This window comes from Crinia signifera, chromosome 8 (assembly GCF_055691185.1).
Source record: "Crinia signifera chromosome 8, ASM5569118v1, whole genome shotgun sequence".
NCBI lineage: Eukaryota > Metazoa > Chordata > Amphibia > Anura > Myobatrachidae > Crinia > Crinia signifera.
Window position 1 is genome coordinate 33789894 of NC_139224.1, and position 24860 is coordinate 33814753.

Genomic DNA, 24860 nt, shown 5'->3' on the forward strand with positions numbered 1-24860 from the left:
TATACTTTAAATTTGTATTAATGGAAATCAGATATTTCTTAGGGCATCGGTGGAGGCATAAGCCTCCTTATACACTTGAGCTTGGTTTTATTTATCATTTGATAAGATTTTATTATGCAGAAATACATATACACTCTCTCTCTGACTTGCATAAACATATGACTAAAAACTATGTCTTCAATGTGTTTTTAAAATTTTATAAATCAGGACACTGCGCATCGTCTCACCAAAATCTAAGATTATAAATCTAATCTCATGTGCCTCTGGGTCTTTCAAAATAAAATAAGCCCCCACAGAAATGCCATGTGTGGAAACAACGCACTCCCTTGCTGCTTCCGTACCACATGATTTGAGGTACATTATACAATTAGAAAGGTTACTTTCAAACTAAGGGGGCCACTTATCAAAACTGTGCAAGAGATATATCAAAGAGTGCTAAAGTACTAACTAATCATCTTCCAACTCATTTTACCAGCTGTGTTTGAAAAATTAGATTGGTTGGTACTCTCTCTCTCACCACGCTATGCTAAGTACCTCCCTATGAACACTGAACACAGATCCCAATATTCCCCAAGAGAGGATGTTCTGCAGAATGTTAAGTTATGTATGCTGGCATTAGCAAAAGTCAGAACATGTATGGATTTAGATGAAGGATAGCAAAGCGAAAACCATGTGTACTAGATGAAAAACGACTACATTTACTAATTTACAAATTTACCCCACCTTGTCTAAAGACAAAGATTAGCAGGCATTAAAGCACTGTGGCTGAGGCATTCTGATTTATGGTCTGTTTTGCAGCTACATCGTTGATTTCACCATGAAGTCCTCATTGTATCAGAATATTTTTTCTCTAAGAAAAGTTGATTTAAGCTGGGCACACAATGGAGCAACAGAGACTTGTTCCACCATCCCCATCAGCCAAGATCATCCACACACTAGGAGCTTTGATGGCTGTTGAACTAGACATCCCAGCATGCCCTTCATCAGTTTTACTATTTGGCCATGCTAAAACTGATGCAGGGAATGCTGGGATGTGTAGTTCAACAACAGCTGGATTGTCAGAGTTAGCCATCACTGCACTAGAGCGTACACTGTTCGGACCGTCATTAATGTGCCGCTAGCGAGATTGCTAGGTTTGATGTGCAAAAAATGTACTAAAAAATAAGTGAAAACACCTGTGATTAAATATGATCAATGAATCATTGCCGATTTCTCACCGCCCCCCTAGACTTGGAGGCCTATTCATCAATGGGGCGAATGGCTTCCAATAACTAAGTATCCATGTTGCTGCCAGTGTGAACCATATATGTTCAGATGTGTCCTCATACATCTAGCTTCAGTACGACATGCAGTGACCCAACAGATCCCAAGCAACTATGGGTTTTCTTGCCAAAAACGCAACTTGGTCACAAAACAATGAGACTACGATGCACGAGGAGACTGATTAATTTTATATGACACTTGCACATTGTGTTAGTCACCTAGTCACATTTTTAGCAATAAAGCCAAACAGATGCCAGAAACTAGAAGATTCTCATGCGGCCTGGCATGCCAAGAGGGACTGTTTGACTGCAGCAAAAGATGTATGAGGACATATCTGTAAGTACTGCAGAAAATTACGATGGAGCCTTCTTCAACTAGCCTTCTCCGGATAGCCATGGTGAGCCAAGGCCTATTGTTCTCAGCTGCAATACAATACATAGAACAATACAGTCTGACAGCTCTGGCTCACTTAATCCTATGAAAGGGCTAGATGAGGATGGCTCTATCTGTACATATTGCTTTAGTGCACGGACAGCAGATCTGAAAGGCAATCAATAACACTGATACTGAAGTATCATTGTTACCATGGAGATAACAGACAACTAGGCAAGTATGAATGGAGGTCATGTATATACATGGCAGCAATGCTTGCAGAGGGATCTGCTCAGATCCCTCTTCGTAACCCCAGAACTCCTTCCCTTAGGAAACCGGGAATGAGCAACCTGCAAAAAGATTTTTTTTTTTTTGAGTTCACTGAATACTAGGTGGCCCCACGGGTATGGGTGTGTATGTGTGTGTGAAAGATGAATGGGCTACTTGGTGATTATTATTTAGGTCTCAACATGCAAATAAAAACATTTAAAAGAGGATGTATTTATTTTTTAGGACACATACACAAACTACCAATCAGTACATTTTAGCCCTTTTTTTTTTTTTTTTTTAGATTCAAATTTTAAAAGTTCAACTGAAATGGAACAAAGAAAAAGCAAAACAAAAAAGAAAACCAGTGAACAAGTAATGGGTTAAAACATTTTTGGGAACTGTAGCAACCGCGTTGGGAAGAACTTCCCCAAGAGTATGTAATTTCCATTGTAGAAAAAAATGGCACACGTGTTTTTGGTGGTTCTAGTTCTAGTCGTTTAGTTATTATTCTCTGTTCTAATGAGGTCAGAGAAAGCCGGACACCAAACTGCACAATTACCAATAAAAAATGATTTTTTTTGTTTTGTTTACTAAAACAGAGAAAGTTATATACCTATATGTATTTTGTTAACACACTCGAAAAAAAAAAATTCCTTCACACATACTATATATCCATATCTATATGACATCTATAAAGATATAGATATATATAGATCTATCTATCATAGGGAAAAAAACAAGTTTGTGGACTTCTACAAGAGTATACAGATGTCAAGACAGGAGTCTTGAACAGCAGAGTGGCCCCTCAAGAGGCCTCAATATGTGAAAGGGATTCTTCCAGCATGAAAAGCTATTCCAGAACACCATGTACACTGCTAGCTTTCTGCAGAAAGGAACCTTTGTGCTCCGGAGAGACCCTGCCACATGCAGAGAAGTGTACACTGCTATGCCCGAATTCTAAACTCAAAAGGAGTGTGAGAATCTCTCTCCCCAACACACCTTATTTGGTACTTGTTTCCTAGAACGACCACACCGATTTGCATCGGGGTGATAGTGTCGGAAAAATCGCGTCGGTCGCATCGCATGCGACCAAATCGCATGTGATGCGACCGACCCGATTTTTACATTGAATCAAATGTGAATAGGGTCCCTGGGACCCTATTTTACATTGGATTCAATGTAAAGTATTCCCCAGACCCCCAATTTTACCCCCTAAACGCCACCCCACGATTGACGCCAACCCGAAGCGTGGCGAGCGCAGCGAGCCCGCGAGGGGCGGCTGTGCGCGTCCTCCGACCTTTTCATACCCCTACTATCCACGTCGGCGTGGAGTTGAGAATATAAATTGTGGCAAGCGCAGCGAGCCCGAAGCGTTGGCGAGCCACCGAGCCCGAAGCGTGGCGAGCACACGCGTATAACTTCAAAGGTATACGCGTCCGCTCGCCACGCTTCGGGCTCGTTGGCTCGCCACACTTTATATTCTCAACTCCACGTCGACGTGGATAGTAGGGGTATGAAAAGGTCGGAGGACGCGCACCGCCGACCCTCGCGGGCTCGCTGCGCTCGCCACGCTTCGGGTTGGCGTTAATCGTGGGGTGACACTCACAATGGGGTTGCGTAACCCATGATGGGGCCATATTGGCCCATTTCACATTGTTTCCTATGTGAGATGGACTTAATCAAGTCCATCTCATCTTGTGCCATTATAATGGCACAAGACCGACGCGATGCTCCCGATTTCAATGTTAAAAATATTTTAACATTGAAGCCTATGGCAAAATCGCGGGCATCGCGTCGGGGGCCATGTTAATGCACGCGACCGACGCGATGCCTTTGCCGGCAGAATGGACCTGATTTCAAAGGAAATCGGGTCCATCGCAGGCATCGTGTACCTTAACTTTAAGGTACACGATGCCCGCGATTGTGGCCGTTCTAGGACACAAGTACCCCTTATTTTGTTTTAATCTGACTATTAAAACCTACAATCACCCCCCCCTCCCCCATCAACACACAAAAAATACCTCTCACCTTCTGAAACTGCTAGAGAACACCACCTCTAATAGCTGTTCTATACTACCTATACCTACTGTATAGTGGTTGTGTGCAAGTTTGTGTCGACCTACTGTCAAGGCCGACCTGTTATGTGAACCGTTTCAAGGTGTTGACCTAGTCACTGTGGACCATATTGACTGTTGACCTAGGCATGGTCAACCCAGGGACCGCATATTATTCTCCTCAGAAACCCATCAAGAGCCCGTCTATGACATGATGCCAAACTGCACATCAGCCTAGTGGCTGCTGGTCAACATGCATTACAATTTATCTAGTCCTAATCCAAATATCCACCTACTGGATAGTGGATGGTTTATATTAGGGAGTTCACGACCATATGCGACCATTTAGTTTTACAAATGTCATTGGTCATTTTTGAATTAGGAAAGCCAATGCCGGGAATCCAAGGATTGAGCAATTAAAAATGTCCCGGGATTGGCATCCCCACTACCAAGTGCTTCTACATATTCATAATCATTATAGTTAGGTAATTGAACAAAGACCTAATGTTATCTCACTATATTACTTAGACAATGTCCCTGCATCACTCCGTGTGTAGGGCCATAGAGATAGCGATGTGTGGCCCCGCGAGTCAATATCGCCCAGCAATTAACATCCATCATATTCAATCGGTCAGGGCTAGTGTTCGCACCGGAGAACACGGACCATGACAGATCGCTCAGCACACATCGCTGACACATAGCTAAGCGATCTTGCTGAAGCGTTTTGAGCGATCTAGGCATCACTCAGAAAACTCAGCAAATCTCCCCATGTGTAGTCCCCTTTACAATGATCCCTGGGATTACAGAAAAGCAAACAGTCCATCCAGATTATGAGATTACATTGTCTGCCTGTACTATAAGCAGGTGTTCAGGGGGGAGAGAACAGTGTGTCCATACAGCAACAATCTTAAGAAACAGGATACTGAAGGATTACTCAGGCAGATGATGTTAAAGTACAATCCGTTAATGCCTGGTGAAGATAATCTATCACAACCCTCTGCTAATACGTGTATACATGCTCTCAAAAATATTGGGGCCAAAAAAAAAAAAAAGACTAAAACATATGGTAATTTCACCTTAGCTGAATAAGATGTTTTAGCTTTCACTCAACATAATAAAAGCAAAAGTATAAATTTGGAAATCAAATTATATAGGATATATTGTGCTTTCCCTTCAGCAATTTTCATGAATGCTGCAGAGGCCTTAAAAACCATAAATTTGATGCAACGTGATGTATGGCTCATAATTATTGTTCATTTCAACCGACATTGCCTTTTTTGCACAAAGTTTTTCATAGAATTTTAGCAATAAAAAAAAAAGTAAAAAATATAACCAACCAACTTGTTCTATGCCACCGAGTTTCTCTTACCCGTTGCGAGTCCACTCTCCCCCAGCTGCAGAGATCCCGTCCCTGGCTGTGCGTTGCCCTGGCCGGTCCCTTGTGCCGTGGAGGAGGGGGGAGTCCCTGCTCCTCCCCCCAGCAGCATACAGGATGCCGGAGGGGGCTGTCCACGCTTCAGTAACACTTTGTGGTCCTGCTGGCAGCGGAATCGCGGTGGCACCTCCCGAGGCATGTAGCGGGCGGTGCTGGGCGGTTGTCCGTTCGGCACTGCCACCCTTTTGGCATTGTTGCCACCATTGACTGGTGGCGAGGGGGAACTGCCAGGTAGGCTGGCGGCCGTCGCTTGGCTTGAACTTGGTTTCGTCACTTCGGGCACTTTGGTTTTTTGTTCTGTGACCTACAAGAGAAAAAAAAAGGAAAGTAATAATTGTGACAAAATAAACTGAAATATTCAAATTAACATATAAACTTTTCCGAGCCCGTTACAGCGAGAGTGCTGGGTGGACATTACTGTGATCTGCTGAATAGATCTCAGCAGCAGGCAGGCAATCTAGTTGCTGTGACATAGTGATTTAACGTGTGGCCTTAACATTTCGACTTGCATTCAAATACAATAATGTATTTAGCGTAGGGTGAAAAAAAACTACCAAAAACAAAAAAACACTTTATTTTAAAGCCTTTCTTGGATTATTTCAAGTGTGACTGTGCTGCAGGTATGTAGGGGTAACAATTGTGAAGCTGAAGGAAATAAATACAGTAGTGTCCAAAATGTATGCTGTTCTACCCAAACAGAGGAAGAATATTGCCTGCTTCAGGAACACAAAGTTGCCGGCATAAGTCCTAAGAATTTCTCTTTTTTTTTCTTTTTGGATACATAAACACATTGAAAACAGGATGGAGATCAAAGAAAAAAGGAAGAGGAGAGCCAAGCAGCGCCAGAATTGTTTTGGAAAACAGGATCACCGAGCAAGAAAAAGGCGGATATGAATTGGTTATTAATTGTTGCCAAGCATAAGCCTGAAGAGTGGGACTATCAATGATTTTGTGGTTTTGAGCCAGAGAGCTTTCACGGCGGCCTGTAATTACTTATTCCAGTGGGAGGAGGGTTGGGAGAGAGGAAGCGAGCTTACAAAAAGAGGACAGCATTTTGTGCACACACTGAAGTAGAAGACTTCTGGGAAACTCCCTATCACAGTGATTTAATACGTTAACCCATAAGTCACAATATATGTATTCAGTACACTGACAAATCAATAAATAAAATGAAAATTAAGACCCTAAATAAAGTAACTGAGCATATGCGGTTATTTAGGGGCAGAGTGGGGGCAACTATGGCTGTTACTTCTCAAGAAAAGAAGCGCGTCAGAGCTGTTGTGGGGAGGGATGAGGCCAGGATCCCCAGATATTTCCTGGCCTCCTTGTTGTATCTGCTGCGGCAGCTATGGGTCACGCAGCCAGCTAATGGTATCGCAGAAGATCCAAAATAGCGTCCTAGGCTGCATCTCAGATCACTAATGCAAGCAGGAGGTGTGACGCCCTCCGATGCATTTACATATTAGTGCTATCACTGCTGCTCAAATGTAAACAGAGTGATAAAAACTGTGTATATATCTGAATCGGGCTCTGTATCTCCAAACAAGCCCAAATTCCTCTTTTGTTCACTACACGTCAAGATAACTTGGTACTTGTGTAGTTTCATGGCGCCACCGCGCGCACAGTCTGTTAGAAACTTGGCAGCCTGCCATACTCTGTGCGCGCCGCTCTAGCAGTTCTCAGCGCTACGTTACCAGCGTAGCGTGTGCGCGTGCCACTCTAGCTGTTCTCATTGCAGCGCTACGCTATCAGCGTAGCGTAATGTACACGCTACAATTGAGACGCTGGATTCAGACGCTAATGCGTCTGAATTTGGTAGGGTGTAGGGGTACATAGAGGTGCACTGTGCAAAACACTCCTAAACCTGTTCACAATGACACTAGTCGACATAACAGATGTCGACCTTGTAAATTCCACTATCCACGCCAACCCGAAGCGTGGCGAGCACAGCGGTAAGCGTCCTACGACCTTTTCATACCCCCACTATCCACGTCGGGGTGGAGTTGAGAATAAAAAGTGTGGCGAGCACAGCGAGCCCCGCGGACACCTGTGAAGCCTGCGGATACCTGTGAAGGTATTCGCGTCCGCTCGCCACACTTTCTATTCTCAACTCCACGCCGACGTGGATAGTGGGGGTATGAAAAGGTCGTAGAATGCGTACCGCCACGCTTCGGGTTGGCGTGGATAGTGGAATTTACAAGGTCGACAGCTGTTGCGTCGACTAGTGCCATTGTGCACAGGTTTTAATAGTGTACCCCTAGACCCAGCTAAATTTAGAGCTTTAGCCTCTAAATTTAGATGTACCCCTACACCCAACTAAATCCAGACGCTTTAGCGTCTGAATTTAGATGCCCCACCACCTTAGCGGCTTGCAAGGCGCCTGGATTCAGACGCTTTAGCGTCTAAATCCACACTTCCCCGCTTCTTAGCGGCTAGCAGGGACTCTAGATTCAGACGCATTAGCGTCTGAATCTAGCGTATACATAGCGCCTAGAGTGGTGTGCCGGGGTGTGTGGTTTAGAAGCCCCGGCACGCCTGGGCAGTGCGCTGCTGCTGCTGACCGGCCGCTACGCTGTTAACGTAGAGCTAGAGCGGCACGAGCACAGTCAGACAGCGCTAGAGCGGCACGCGCACAGTTAAACAGAGCCTCTGGCAGGCTGCCAAGTTTCTGTTACAGACTGTGCGCGCGGTGGCGCCGTGAAACTACAAAAGTACCGATAACTTTTCTACAATGCATGGAAGACCTAAATAAATTTAAAAAAATGACAGACAGGAGAGTCTCCCAAACATAGCTGTCATTTCAAAGTTAAGTCACATTGTCCCCACAGTTTACTTATATCCATCAAATAAACAGGATCAAAAGTAGTATTCAATCATTTATACAAATCAAATACAGGATTTCAAACACAGGAAAAAAGTGACAAACAGTTATTGCATGCTGCAAAGATTCCCCATCTTATGTTGGGAGGCAGCTAATTCCGCCAGGCGGAACTAATGGCCTTTCTGTCATTATTAGCTTCCACTCTATTCAACTGGTCAGGGGCTCGCTGCCACTGACCGTGAAATTTAACCTCCCCGGCAAATGGAGGACGGCGGAAGGGGGGGGGGGGGGGGGGGGGGGCGGCATGGGAGTCTTCTGCAGCAGAGAGGAGACAGGGCAGGCAGGGAGGTGCGGGGAGCACTGCGCTGGTCCCGCTCCATGCATATGTAATGAGCGGGACCAAGCGCAGTGAATATTAATGAGTGGGTCCCCGCCCCCTGCTTATGTCCCGTAAAAAACATTTTTTTTCAATTCTTTTTATTACATTTCTTTTACATACAAAATAACATACACATAAAACAATGCACAATTACTAAACATTGCCACTGGGTTCAAGCACTATAATCATATACATCACGTTATCTCTCATAGTATATTTATCCTGCTAGTCCCAGTGGTACATATAATATATCACACTACTAACAACACTTGCCACCTTTTGCCCACCCTTGCCCTTGCCCTTTCCCATGCCCATTTCATATTTCTACTTATCCCTTGATGTTTCTAGTACTACTTATCTAGATTTATAAACTCATTTTGGGCCTAAGATAGACTGGAGAGAGGACTGATATTTACTAAGGACTAGTTTTTCCCCCGGATCGTTTTTATAAAAAACTATTTTTTAATAAATGTATGTGCTGCATGTTTTTAAATAAAAATAGTAAGACCCTTCACAGAATAAAGAAACAGATTTTTTTTGACCCCCCAAAAAATGTATAGAAAACCTTCTTTTTAAAAGAACACATTCCAATTCAGCTAAAAAAGATGAAATGATGAAACTCGGCGAAAATCACGGTGAAAGCAGTTCTCCATTCTAGCAATGAATACACTCTCAAAACCGCATTTAAATACACCAGCGAATTGCACTGACTATGAAACTGAGCACTGGCCGGCATTCACTGTTCGCTTTCGTGAACATTGAATACAGTGAATATCATTTTGGGTGAAAAAATTCAGTTTTGATGAATAACAGCCGAGTTCACCGAAAAAAGCGGTGAATCAAGAGGATTAAATACTGGCCAATGTCGTTATTTCCACCAGTTGGAAAGTGCATCAGTGAAAACAGGTGCCGATAAGACAGATTCACCTCCATAGGGAGGCGAATCTGTAGCCGGCGAGTCCCGGCCCACTGATGGCCACTATTTCCACCCAGTGAAAAATAGCGTCCATGATTGAATACCCCCCCAATCTGCCTTCAAAGGGGTAACGACCACAAACAAGACTTTTGGTACTTCTCTGAATTCAAGGATAGGTTGAAGAACTAAAGGTGCCCATATACGGTACAATTATTGTATGCAATTTGGACTAGATTGCATATGTTTTGCAATGCAATCTAGTCCAAATTGCATACAATAATTGTACCGTGTATGGGCACCTTGAGGACAGAGTTGCATTATATACACACACACACAACCAACCAAGGAGATGGTGCGTTCAGTTATATCTGAAGACAATACTTTATGTTCAATAGCAGCATCACTGGACGTAAAAGCATGAAATCTGTAAAATGATGTGAATGTATGAACCAAGGATGCTCTGCATAACTGCGCTGTCCACAAAGTCCCAACCAAATGAGCAGATATCCTAGCTGGAATAGGTAGTTTAGCATCCTCATATGCTTAATCATGGCTGTAATCTATCTGGCTATCATTTGCCTGGATGCTGGCCAACTACTTTTCTTAGTATCATAAAGAATAAATATACTGTTTTCCTTATGCTGCAGTCCTCTCCAGATATATTCTTAAACGCAGAGAAAAATGACTGATCAACTGTCTCGTCAGACGTGGCAAAGGATGGTAGAACTATTTCCTGATTAAGAGAAAACGCTGACACCACCTTAGGGGGGTATTCAATACGGGATTCAGACTGTCGGAACGTCCTGGCATTCGGAATCCAGGACGTTTTTGCCAGCTTCTGACACTAACTCGACAGTTTGTATTCAATGTCCTGCTGGTCAAGAGTTGGAAAGTCCGTGGATAGGCAAAAAGTGGTGCGGATTGTCAGAGAACAGACACGGATTCGACAATCCATGACAGTTTCTGACCAAACAGATTCGACTTTTAAAAAGGTTGAAACCGACTGCCTTCAATGCTGTTGGAAATGGCAGCATTTAATAGGCTAGTGCTGATAAATCCACCTGAAAACCAAGACGTGTACGCAACCCCAACCCATCTTCTCGGATAAACAGACTCTGAGGTTACAGGATAACGTTTACAATTCAGATACTTTTCTAGCTGCTGAAATGGCTAAAAGAAGCGAATTCCCAATATATCTAGTTCAGGTATTCCTCATACAAAGGGTCAAAAGGAGGTCTTTACTGAGAAATCTTTGCTGAAAATAAATATAGACAAAGCGATACATCCAAAGAACCTAACCTAAGGCCCGACAGGAGGCCTGCCTGGAGGAAATATAGGAATCTAAGTAATGAGTAATATAAATTTCAAACTTTCTTCTTGAAACATCATATAACGTAAGTATTCATACTCTAGAATAATGAAGATGCTTTCTTCCTAAGCCTTAATCATAGTCTGAACTACTGAACCCAAAAAGCCTATTTCTTTAAGATCTTTGGAGCGCTGAGTGCTGATGCGTGCAGGGGTGTCCGTGCCGCCGGGGGAACCTGCGGCGCTGTTATTGTGTATAAGCTGGCCGCGGCCGGCGGGGTCCCTACAGTGAATAGAAAATAACTAGCGCTTCCCGCACCGCCGCGCAAGTTTTTTACACAGGTACCACAGTTCGCTAACCCTCCATGCTGGGGGTGAGGGGCGAACTGCTGCCCTCCAGGTGCCGGCGCCCTAGGCAAATGCCTAGAGCTGCCTAGTGGTGGCGCCGGCCCTGTTCAAGAGTCATGCCAATAAATGTAGCCACTAAAAGTCCCGACAAACCATATGCCCCTGAGATAATAGGTTCGGCGTAGAGGGAGAGTCTGATTCCTGGACCCATTGCCATGCTTATTATGACTGAACACCAAACTCTCATTGGCCAGTCTGGTGCTACCAAAATCACTGGAATGCTTTTGCTTTTTCTCTTCTGAGAGCTGGCAAAGAAGTTTTGGTAAAGCAGATCTTTATTTTATTTCCACTCTCTCAAATGTATGCACTTCTTGAGTTAGACCCATCTTGCAACAGATGCTAATGAGGCTGCTTCAGGCTTTCTTCCAAGAGCATCTAACGCTAAATTCAAGTCCCACTGTACAAAAGTGAAGTCTTTGCTGCCTGGATAATGTGTGATAATTTACTGGTTACCAACTAACTAATTATACAGTAGGATCTATCAGAGCTGAAATCTTTACCTTCAGTGTGCTTACTGCTAAATTCATATCAAGGACATGCTATATCAGTGGTAGCCAACCCTAGCCCCAGAGAGCTACCAACAGTTCACATTTTCCAGACAACCTAGCTGCTGCACAGCTGCACTCATTAATCACTGGCACATTTTAAAAGATCCACAGATGGAGCTAATTAGCTCACTTGTGATTCTGTGAGGAGACCTGCAAAACATGCACTGTTGGTAGCTCTCGAGGACCAGGGTTGGCTACCCCAGTGCTATATGAACTGTGTCATTAATGCTGCTTTCACACCGCAAAACCTGCTTTAGACCGGGGGGGGGGGGGGGGGGTGTGTTTGATAGGCTGCCCGCGGGTCCCGCAAAACTGATTAATTTATGGGGGGGGGGGGGGGGGGGCAGCCTCCCCACAATGAATCAAATTTTTACAGACACTTGGGCAGCCGCGCGCGCCCTCCCCCCCCCCCCCCCCCCCCCGCCTTAATCAGTTTTGCCAGAGGACCCCCGGGCAGCCCCCCCCCCCCCCCCCAGCCTGGACCGGCCACAGTGCACAGGGGGAGCAGTGTGAGCCGTTTACACAATCACTTTAACAGCCTGGACCGGCTGGACACTCACCACAGGACAGGAGCAGCCGACTATCTGCAGCACTCCATACGCTGGAGGTATGAGGGGGGGCGAGGGGGGAGAGAGGCTGCAAAACAGCGCGGTATGCACACGGGGGGGGGGGGGGGGCTGCCCGGGGGTCCCAGCGCAGGGAGTGCCTACAGTGTATGTTATATCAGTGGCGGGGTCCCTGCAGCGTATGGGAACTAGTAGCTGCAGGGACCCCTCCACTGATATAAAATACACTGTAGGGACCCCCTGCCTCCAGCGCGACTATTCCCCTCGCTGCGCTGCACTGCCCAGAGGGGGGATCCAGTTTCAGATCCGTTTTGACACCAAATAAAACGGGTCTGAAACGGGTAGGACCCTGCTTTTTTACCACTTCCAAAAAATCGTTGTTTTTTTTTTGGAAACGGTAAAATCACTTTGCACCTTTCAGACTGCACAGATTACCGTTTCAAAATGGTTAAAAATCTGCAAAATACCGTTTTTATTTGTGCGGTCTGAAAGGGGCATCAGCCACGACTTGCTAATATCATCCCATTCTGGCATTTGTCAGGATAATGAAGCATAAAGTACCACTGTCTATAGCCTGCAGTAGCACAGCCATAGAGTGCAATTCATGTGAATACAACCTGACAGCTGTCCCCTCTAAATGACACTGCCAGCAAGGAGATAGGCTTTCCCACTAACTTCAGCAACAGGAAAAGCGCAGGTTTGTTACTTTCTGCTGATGAGTGCTCTTACAGGGTCAGAGGGGACTTGGACCAATAGGAAGAAGTCTTCTGGTGACTGTCAGGTGCAGAGCATACAGCCAGTGCAGAGTTCAGCGCATATAACCTAAGACTGTTTTGTGGTGTATGTTGTACTGTATAAGTTTCTGGTGTACAGAAATACTGTTCTGCTTCATCACTAATGTTATGCCTTCTGAAAATACTATTACTAATGTTATGTTAATCTGCTTATGACTAACCGCATGTTGTACAGAATCATTTGCATACTCCTTGGAATGACTATGACAATGTTATACCATATTGGTAAAGATAAGTATGCTTTCCTGGGAAACTTGTTTCACTTTTGTACAAGTGCTATGCTTACAATGTCACCAGATGCTTTGTGAAAGAGTTGCATACATTACTGATAAGGTCTTTATCCCCTTGCCCTTTGTATAAAATGAAGAATAATGTCTATGTACATACTTACCAGCTTAGAGGAATCATTAGATATAGAGCAACAGAAGGGTTTAGGCATTATGTACATCCAGTTAGAGAATATTATTTATTACCAGTCATTTATATGGTGCACACAGATTCTGCAGCGCTTTACATAGTATAGCTAAACATTCACATCAGTCCCTGCCCCAGAGGAGCTTACAATATATATTTCCCTACCACATGCACACACACACAAAGACATCCTAGAGTTTATTTTGTTGGGAACCAACGAATCTACAAGTATATTTTTGAATTGTGGGAGTAAATCAGAGTACCCTGAGGAAACCCACCCCAGCATGCGGAGAATATACAAACTCCACACAATTAGGGCCATGGTTGGAATCTAACCCATGACCTCAGCACTGTGAGGCAGTAATGCTAACCATTACACGTCCGTGCTGCCCGGCTATAAAATCATCAGGCCGTTTTAGCAAAGACTTGCTAAATGACATTGTCTTGAACATTTTTCTTAGATCCCCCACCTGATTGCTGTATTGGGGTCTACATTTTTTTTTTTTATATGGCTCCAAGACAAAATACTTGTCCCATAACAAAAGTAATAATTGCTTTTGATACTATTTGGTCATTGATTGTGTTTAAAGCTGGGTACACACTGGTAGATATATCAACAGATCAATTGACGGATTGGCCTGCTGTTAATCACCGGCGGCTACCGGTGTGGCTGTACGGGTGGATCGCCCGTACACACAGCACAATATGGCGATATATGTTTAGACATATCGGGCATCGATTTTGTTGCACAGCCGACGCAATATATCGGTGAATAATGCCTGTCACAGATATATCGCTCGTACATGCTGGCCAAAAGGTGCATCGATATATATTGGCCATTCAATAGAATAGCCGATATATCGGCCACTGTGTCCACACCTTAACTATTTGAGTGCCAACACCTCTGGTAGAGATGTTCAAAATATCAGCTAATAATGCCAACAGCGCACACATTTGTTATATAAATTCAGATGAAAAATGTAGTGTAAAACAAGATTATATTTCCTATATAAGGTAAACATTACAGATCCTTATGATAAATAAAAAAAGGTTTGCTTGGCAATTTTCCCACCTATTAACAAATTCACTTGGCACTCAAAGGGTTAAGGGTAGAAATATCTTGATGGCTTCCCTCTCTGTTGCTGGGAATGAGGGGATGAGGAAACCAGCATTTTGAGTCCAGCCTGGTGAACACAACTTGAACCTATTTCCCACAAAGGTAATGCACTTGAAAGGTTTAGTTGGGGTCCCCCTTATTTCCAGTTCATCATAAACCATCTTGATGAGGTTTAGAGACTTTATTGTTACAAACTGCAGAACCCAACTGCTTATTTCCCTAATCTTCAATTTGAAAATATAATCATACCCTAACATTTGATCTTCCACTGGCTATTGGTAGTTTTGCTTGTACACCATATTTCTATACACATTGCTTTGCTGCAGACCTCGAATATTCTGACCCCATGAACTATCAGCAGAGTTGTCAGATACAGGTGGATATTTTGCCATTGTGGAATTAATGATACTAGATTAGCTAGTAATATTCAATTTCACTGTCAAATTAATATGGGGGAACCCACTTGTGTAAAAATGTTTCTTTGCATATGAATCCACGTCCATACACACTTTGCCCAGCGTGTATGCTGACTGATGATGGGGGAAAAAAAAATCACTGGGCTTAAAACCGCTCAGTAAAGCACCTTGAGTCCTGTTGGAGAACGTACGCTATATAAATTAAACTTACTTACATGCACACCGAGTTTTTCGCCATTTTAGCGATTTTCCGACTTTCGACACAGCAGGAAGCTATGGAAAGCCCTCCCACTTGGTCGCTCATCTGCTGGTATTACCAGCAGATGAGTGGCTGGGGCGACAATGATGCGGAAGCGCAGATCAGCGCTCATTGCCGGGTATAGACACTGGGTGGCTTTAGAGCTCAAAGCAGCTCAAACGAGTAAAACTGAGCGGCTTTCAGTTAAAAGTCACCCAGTGAGAATGGACCTTTAATGTTGTAAACATTTTCCATTTTACACACCTGTAAAAAAAAAAAAGTCTCTGGAAAAAGCGGAGAGAGACATTTTCTTCAACGCTACACATTTCCGCATTTGAACAAATCATTGAGAATAGACCCACCTTCTGAGCAGCGTCTTTCTTCTTCTTATCCTCTTTCTTCCTTTTCTTGTCTTCCATTAACTGTTCTTCCCTTTCTTGCTCCTTCTCTCTAGAAAAATAGACACAAATTTAATACCATTCAGTCAATTCCCTCCAACAGAATTTAGACCTTTGCTACTGTATATTCCTTATTGCAGAACTATAAAAAAAAACTAATTTTAGAATGGGAGGTTAAAAAAAAAAAAACCCCAACCAACCCAGACGTTACCAAAGCAGTACATTATCTGAGGTGTAACAAAACATAGTGGCGACGTCTCTGCAAAGATAAAGCGTACCCCGGAGCATGTACAATAAATGAGACTCAATAATAATTACTTCTACATGTTTTCAGACCATAATATTCAGTTTAATACTTTGGTAGAAGGGTCTCCGCACCACAATATAATGTTCTGGGTTCATCTTACAATAAACCATGACAGTACAGCTCTTAAGGCTACATACAAATAGCCATTACAAAATTAGGTCTATTAAAGCGTAGATAATTTTCTCAGTTCAGAGGAGCTTCGAGACGTGTTCATTGACTTGTCCAAATTACGCTGCAGCAATATGCACCATGTACTTTGTTTGAGGAACCCTTAGAATTCTATTATGTTTTACAGGGTGCTAATAATGGGTACCGCAACGCAAAACAAACCTTGTAAGACCAGGTGTTTTTTTTTTACCCACGGCAACAAAAAGCATTTAGGTTTTGTAGACTTAACACCTTTCCACAGAGTGCTAGAAAAGATCCACTACAACTAAAACAAAATAGCGACTGGTATCATTTACAAATGAGCAAGTTTCAGTAGCTTCTAAGCACACAGCAGGGATACGATGTGGGGGGAGGGAGAGCAGTGCCTTATACACCACAGACTTCCTCTCAAACTCCCCTCAGCACCGAAATGAAGAACATGTAAGAATAACCATAGGTAGAAAATGGCACAGAGCGAATGGATTACATTCAGCTACACAACAAATGTAAATACAATGTCAGACATCTCAATTCCTTGTATAAGTAAACATATTTCTGAATGTTATTGGTAACTCCCAATTGAGGCAACTTGTAATTTAGGAGTAGTAACTCTATAACTTGCTTTTGGGAGGGTTACGTTAAAAAGTAGCAAGTAAGAAGCGAAGTGTGGCTCAGTGGCTAGGATCGCATATTCAAGGTGAAGGCAGAGACACGGTTATGTGGTGAAACCCTGCTGGATATTGTTGGATTTATGCTATTTTGTAGAAAAGAAAGGGGGGGGGGGGTTTTTCAACCACTGTTGGTCTAGGTGATGTATGTAATGGACATAGAAGTATCAGCAGGGGCTGCTCTAAGGGGGGGCTGACACAGTTATTGGCCAGGGCCCCGCAAGCAGCTGCCAGGAACCAGCAGTTCTCCATAGGGGGACAACATCCGAAATACACCTTTTGTGCCTGCATGGCTCACCATAATATCTTTCCTGCAAATGCTGAGAAGTAGCGCATAAAGAAGCATTCATGCGGGTGATGAAGGAAAGTAGTAAGATGATGGCTCTAGAGGGGATACAGGAGGTTGGCAAATGGGTCACAAGGCTGGAGGGGCAATCGGTCACGAGGTTCAAGGGAACACAAGTCTGGCTGAGCCAGTGCTGTAGATTGAGGACACTGGTTATATTCCTACATAAAAAGGAACCTGTCACCATGTGATCAGCTACATGAATAGTGAATGCCTACTATGTAGCCAAATTTGGGGGGGGGGGCGCACAGTTTGTACCCCGGGCCCCCCTCTGTCAGTGAGCTCCAGGCAAGATCACATTGACTATCACTATCTCACTATAAGTAGTACAGAGGCGGCTGCTGTTCTTGCATGTGACCTGATAGAAAAATGATAATTTACTGTATTATCTACTGTATGTGTTGTTTAAGTGTCTTTGTTTTCACTACAGGACCTTACAAAATAGCTGTTTCTCAGTCAGGTGAAGCTATGAAGCAGTACCCATGTATTATTAAACTATTAGTTTAAAAGTAATGTACTACAATGGTTTAAGTTTAATATACACAATCCTAACCTCCCAAAATGACCCACTCCAATGACCAAGACATCAGCAACAGTGACTAAGGTGATGTCAACCTGGAACACCAAAGGGAAACCATCACTAACTAAAAGGACAAAATAGTATAGCAACTGCATATTAAAGAGGTGCAGGTTTGGTTTTACCCGGAATTATTTGCAACTCAAAGCGGGATCTTTTTGGCTATCAGCGGTCACATTTTTGGATTGGCAATAAGATCCTGCTTTTGAGAACAGAGTTAATCCGGATAAAACCGAACCCTCATAGGTCTAATATTAATCGACTGGTAATTTCAGTCATGGCATGTAAAGCTGGTTTAATCACAAGTCTGATGAGAATCCTACAGAGTCATGTAGAGGGAAATGTAGGGGTCACTACACCCCTATTGCTCACACAGCTCCACTTACACCACACACTACTCCCTTCATTCCCGTAGCATGTGAGAGTGGCTGGCTACGAATGGATGTTTAACATAAACATCCATTCATAGGCTGTGGTGGAACACCCACATCATTCGATGATTGCCGGACATCGAATGATATGGAAGGCACACGCACATCTAAGGTTGCTCTGAGGTAACCTTCGATGTGTGTGGGCATTCTGAAGGAAGTGGGCAGGCAGCTGACAGCCGGTGATGTCAGCTGCCCGCCCCCGGCGCCCACGTCACTGGGCTATTTCCTTGCGAATGCACACCGATTTCATGGGAACCTTAATGAAACGCTGAGTGTTCCCATGGGCAAGTACCCCAGCCCGACTCCCCACCCCCCGAAATGTTGGTTGCGTGCATCCGGCGAATAGTTTGTTAGTCAAGGCTGCATGCATCAGCCTCATGCGAATGAAGGGGCCGATGCGGATGGACCAGAATAAGGTCCACAGTTCACATGCTTTAACCGCAACACACACCACAACCCTCACGCAGGACACTTGTCTTACAAGTAGCAAAGTGGCTCTCTGGTAGGCTGGAGGTCTGCATCAGTTCCTCTATTCCTTTGGACAGCACCAATGCTCTGATGTCAAACTCCTTCTCCTGTCCAGGTCATATGCTGGCCTGGAAACAGTTCTGACTCCTTCAGGTTGCACGAACTCTGCAAGTCTGTCGTCACAACATGAAGTCCAGACAGGTAGACAGCAGTGAGGTCGGCAGCAGCACCTACCTACCACACCATAAATACCCACAACCCTCCCTCCATGGTGCTAAATAAAAGGGCCGGCTGCTCCGATGCAGAGGGGGACGGCTGCCTGCTGTACCACCCCCAGCAGGTGGCACCCAAAGAATGTGCCTAGTTGGAAATCCAATCCTGGAGTTATGGTGCTAAACTTGCTCATCAGACTTTTCAATGCATACTTGAAAGTGTATTGCAGCAAAACTTACAGGAAATAGGAGCAGTCTTGTGAGGTGATCAAGCCAACATAAAATCTCTCAACATGTTTTCGGGAAATTGGCACCTACCTAAAAAATACCAGAGAGACTCTCTTAAGGTGCCCACACACTAGAAAGATCTCCGATCATAAGATGTGTGCATAAATTAGCCTTCAAATATTTTGTCTGTCCTGGACAAAAGATTTCAGGCAAGCGCACATCTTTACCAAAGATTTTTCTTAAGATCCCGTGTGCGTTCCTATGGATCTTTTGTTAAATCTTCTGATCCGATTTTCGACCGATTATCAGTAAACATATCATAATATAATCGGTCGATTTATCGGAAAATCGGCCAAAAAAAAATCGTTCTAGTGTGTGGGCACCTTTACTTTTAACAATGACCAGTTCAACAATTTGTAACTTTCCTGCATGGTTTAGTATCTGCAATACCTTTAGCAGGTATACTCAATGCTAATCAGTCATGGTACTGAATGATCATGTTGCAGCATTATCTCTGGACGTGGGAGGTTAGGGTCTGTTTTCCAGAATGCCCCAAGCTACAAAGCCAGTGGTTTAATGAGTCAGCCACTAGTTTGATGGGCAGGACAATGAGGTTACCCACGTCGCAACCTTTTCTGACACCAGATCTGAACCCAACTGAGCATGTATGAAATACTGTAGAAGACCCCAGGCCATATTGTTTCACTATCATCAGACATAATCTGAAACGTTTACTTGTGTAAACATGGTGCTGCGCATTCCTCCTACATTAGGAGACCACTTTAATGCTGCTTTCAGACCGCAAAAAAACGGCACCAACACGGTATTTTTAAACGCACATCACCATGACCCCTACACACATAGCGATGTAGGGGCATTTTCTGGGGAGAGTGCTTAAAAAATGCCCCTAAATTGCTATGTGTGTAGACCCCATTATTTCTATAGCATCAGCAGATTCCGCAGCCTTTTAAATATGGGAACAGTTGTAAATGTATTTATTTTCAATGTGTCATTTGCAATTAGATATTTTACAATTTAAATAGGTAGTGGTTATTTACAACTCTTCCTCTGGATTTTTTAATTGACCTTAAGCCCCATACACACCAGATGACTTTTAAAAGATATCGCTCAGAAGGGCCCTGCTGAGGGATCTATTAAAAAAAAAAAAAAACTGTATAGCCAATGACTTGCATGTTCAGTGGGTCCCAGTGACATCACTGAACCATATCATTTACCAAGATCATTCAATGTATACACTCAATTTGCCTGCCTGCGGCCGATATCTTTACTGTATTGGCTGCGATGCAGGTCGTCAAGTGTATACAGAGCTTTAAGGGGCCTACACATGGGGAGATGTATTAAGTGCACTAAGCGATTCTAGATCAGATGAGAACACTGGCCCTGCCCGGCAATTAACCACATTTATCCAGCATGCTGGGTATTAATCCCTGGGCGATATCGGCATGCTGGGCCACGCATCTATATCGCTACACCCCTACATCTAATGAGATTGTTTAGATAATGCACTGAATTCGCCCCACGTGTAGGCCCCATTAGACCTGCAAAAACGTAATTAGTCTATTACAGTTTAACTGTAGGATGCTACCATATTCTGAATCAGATTTATTTGACGGCAACGCTAGGCCAAAAGTTTCTCATTGAGAAATTCAGAAACAAAATTTTAAATGAAGGGAATTGTGTTTATATTTCATCCTTAGGTTCGGTTATGTGGCGAAGGCCATGATTGGCTTCTGTTTGTCCCCGTATTTTATCATTGGAAGCCCCCAGAACTGGATTTAATTTAAACTAGTGTTTGCTCGTTAATTCGCTCATGTAGAAGTCGGTTATTGGCCAACAGAATACATTCAAAGACAGTAGTGTCATAATAGGGTGATATATATTTTATATTGTACACATCAAGAATAATGGGCCCCATACATCAGCAATCACAATTAATGGATTTCCAGATCCAGGGATTTTTTGGCCAGATAAATGGATTTTACAATCTATCGGACTTGCCCACACATTACAGATTTATTTCAGTGATCGGCAGATTTTTTCATCTAAAGATTGCATCTTCATATCTGGAAATTGCTGTTCATAATGTAAATATATGAAGAAGACGAATTGGGAATGCCCACACATATAAAAAAGATCTGCAGATAATACCAGATTATTAAACATGTTTAAAAACCTGATTAAGCAATCGATTGGCGATTTTGATTGGGATTGCCGAAAGGGGGAGCCCACACATCTAAAATTAATTGTGGCAATCATCACCATATCTGAAAATTGTCACAATTAATTGCTGATGTATGGGGCCCTTAACATAACATTTCTTTGTAAACAAAATTATCAGTTTGTCCTTCAGGTATTAAACACAAATAAAAAAAGTCATAAGCAAGTCACGTAAAGCTGCCCATGGAAAAAGCGTAATATTTACTGTAATGCGCATTTTGGACTAGAGCAACCTGCATACTGCACAGGCCGAGTGTAAAGTGATTTTCCTTTATTGATCCTCACCTTGGTGTCATATCGAGAGAATACATACCTCGGTTTCTTTATAGGTTACGAAGCTATAAAAAAAAGAGTAAAAATGCAATCTCAAATCATAGATGGTCTGTCTTTTCCGGCATCAGTCAAAAAAAATAAAAATTGTCACCATACTGTATACCCTAAACAGTCTATAGAAGTACATTTCTAAAAACAAATATGTACATTAACATTTTTATTAAATGCATCGATTGGTCCAATAACCCAGGATGCTCCAGCACACAGTTTGCTAACCACAGCACCAGTGTAATGCTTGTAAGGAGTAATCAGCCTTTCCAGAACATTTTTGTAGGAGGAAACCAGAGCACCAGGACTAAACCTATTCAAATACAGAGAACATGCAAAGGCCAACACAGAATCTAACCCATAAAGATAGCAATGCTAACCAACAGGTCACCTTAAGAAAATAAAGGCATCCATTTTGTGGACTTATTATTTATGCCCTTCAACTGGCTAAAATAAAATAACTTCATTAATATAGGCCTGACCTCATGAAATCGTGGCTCGCATACTCGTTTTAAACCAAAAAAAAAACAAAAAACTCTTAACTATAATGACTCGAGCACTTTAAGAACCACCTGTATAACAAACATAGCTGGTTGTCACTCAGTAATGCCTCTCCATTTCACTAATGCTAGTGCCACTGAAAAAGGTGGATGATGAATTGCACCCAAGAATTGGACATTTAGGTGGGGAACACATCAGGACACTTTAGCTGATGGCACAGGCAATAAGCTGTGTAGCTGTACACACTGCATGATCTGATGTAACGGCACACAATATAGCGGTACAATTACATCCTACATTCACCTGCATGCCACTGACAACAGGGTTGTCCCATTTGACATGCAGATATCGCACAGGATGACCCTGCTGACCATGAACATGCAATTGAGCATACACACTGTACAATATACCGCTTCAATTCACAACGGAATGCCAGATTGTCCAATATATTGCCTAATGCAGGGGTGGCCAACCAATTAGAGGCAATGATCCCAAAAAAATCTGTTATGGTAAGACAAAAGCCGACACCATGCAAAAAAATAGGAGTTGCCTAACTCCCACAAGGCCACGCCCTTTTTTTTAAAATGCGTTGCGGCCTAGCTACAAGCAGTAGATTTAGGACACCTCATCTTCAAACTAGCAGTACATTTATTCTTTTATCTTTGTTTTAAACCAGCAGGCCAGTTCATGTATTTATAACACCTTGTGACACATTTTAATCTTAGCAACTATTTAAGCACTGCAAATAACCAAATGAGAAACTACTACACTATTCTTGCAGCACTCAATTGCAGGCTACAGCCCACCATCCACTAGTGCGATATGGCCACTTTTTATGTGATTTTCATGCAATGCTGCAATGGGTTGCATGAACAGTGAGGCATCGTGCGTCATTTTCCTGCGATTGCAACGAAAGGAGTGTTCACACGTGCCTCACATTACAGTCGCAAATGCCATGGGCTTCCATTAATATTCAACACAAGCCGTAGCCCTTGCTGGGATTGCATAGGATACAAAAGAACCGCATACAATGTATCATAAGTGAAGCTGCCGGGTGAATTGGCGGGGTATTGCATGCGAGGTACTGCATACTATACTATACAATCGCCCTAGTGGATGGGGGCCTGCAGCTGAATCAGTCCCCACCGCTAGTAACTAAAATAACTTACAAGCCTAAGAAAGAATAGATGCTTGAATATAGACTACAAAAAAAGGAGTTACACATAGCACTTTTGTAAAATAAAACAGGAAATTATCAATCAATACAATATTATATCATAGGTACAATTACTAAAATCAGGCTGTGCGGAGAGAATAATTTGTCAAAATTAATCTCTAAAGCAATGTAGCAAAAGTTGTAATGCATTGTAGGATCAACTGAAATTTAATTGTAGTTTTATTAAAACAACAAAAGAGATTTGTCTGGTCAAATTCTACCCCATTTAGAGTAATCCCAAGTAGTTCTATGTTTAAGGGCTTTCAAGGAGTAGGTAACGTCAGAAAAATGCTCAGAAATGGACAGACATGTTGCCTTAACACAGTACTGTATTCTGTTTTCGGAGACAATTTATCAAAACACAGAGTCAGATGTATGAAGTGTCGTTATGGGGGAGAAGGGGTATCAGCGCACGTCATGTGCACGGATACCGCTTCTCCCCAGAAGCCATATCTCCACAGCAGGGACAGCGCTGTCCCTGCTGCTGGCTCTGGGAAGCGTTGGAGATCTCGCCTGTGTATCGAGATCCCGCGCATGCCCAGTTCAGCTGGCCAGGGGAAAAGGGACATTGCCGGAGGGGGGAGTTTGCGCTCCCCCCCGCTTTGTCGCTTCCTGCTTCGCCTCATTAATGAGGTGAAGCAGGAAGTATTATAGCGCGCCGATATAATACATCTGCTCCAGTGCTTGCTAATCAATCCTATTAAACAATTTATGACACTGGATGTTCTCCTTACAGGGCCCACACACGGGGAGATTTTGATGAGCGATTTGATCAATGCTAGAACGCTTAGCACACAGCGCTGAACAATCTGTCGGCGAGTGTTCTCCGATGAGAACACTGGCCCTGACCAGCGACTAAGTAGATTTATCCAGTGATGTAGGGGCATTTTCTATGCAATCTAATTAAATTTTCTATGCAATCTAATTAAATTAAGTCACATAGCATAGGAAATGCCCTGAAATCTTCCCATGTGTAGGTAGGCCCCATAATTTTGCATACTAGCATAGCAGCAGGCTGCAGAGGCGAGCTCATCTTATCTGTTTCTACAGATTGGCCTGCTGCATATGGCAGATTATACAGGAATCTGTAGTAACCACACCCAAATGTCTGGGGTAGACTCAAAGTGGGGAGAGTCCCACTATGCAGCATCTGAGGTCACCACGCCAAACTAATAACATACCAGACACTGGTTGCAATCCAAAATACCTGGGGCTAGAAGATACAGTTCATATTTCTACTGCAGCTTCTGTTCCAAAGAAGGAGTTTCAAAAACTGTACTCATGAACGGATATACCTGTACGGCTTTTTTTATTCTTTTAATAAGGAATGTAAAAGTAGAACTCCAAATAATCAACTTGCCCTGTATACTGCTCACCAGAACTGCTAGTGATATTATTTGGTCTAACAGTGCCATAGCACACTAGTGGCCTCTACCCACCTTGGTCTTTATGCAAAATGTACGATGGATATGTAGACAGAAAA

General features: G+C 43.2%; 1 protein-coding gene across 3 annotated transcripts in view; it reads right to left on the bottom strand.

The window, feature by feature from the left end:
- Window positions 1–24860, bottom strand: part of TNRC6B (trinucleotide repeat containing adaptor 6B) — a 125575-nt gene that overhangs the window by 45605 nt on the left and 55110 nt on the right. For all 3 annotated transcript variants that reach the window (XM_083156122.1, XM_083156120.1, XM_083156121.1), the window contains exons 4-5: window positions 15682–15769; window positions 5329–5698 (exon numbers count right to left, since the gene is read on the bottom strand). In XM_083156122.1, the coding sequence (XP_083012248.1) occupies window positions 5329–5698; window positions 15682–15769 (458 nt within the window). The remainder of the gene's footprint in view (window positions 1–5328; window positions 5699–15681; window positions 15770–24860) is intronic.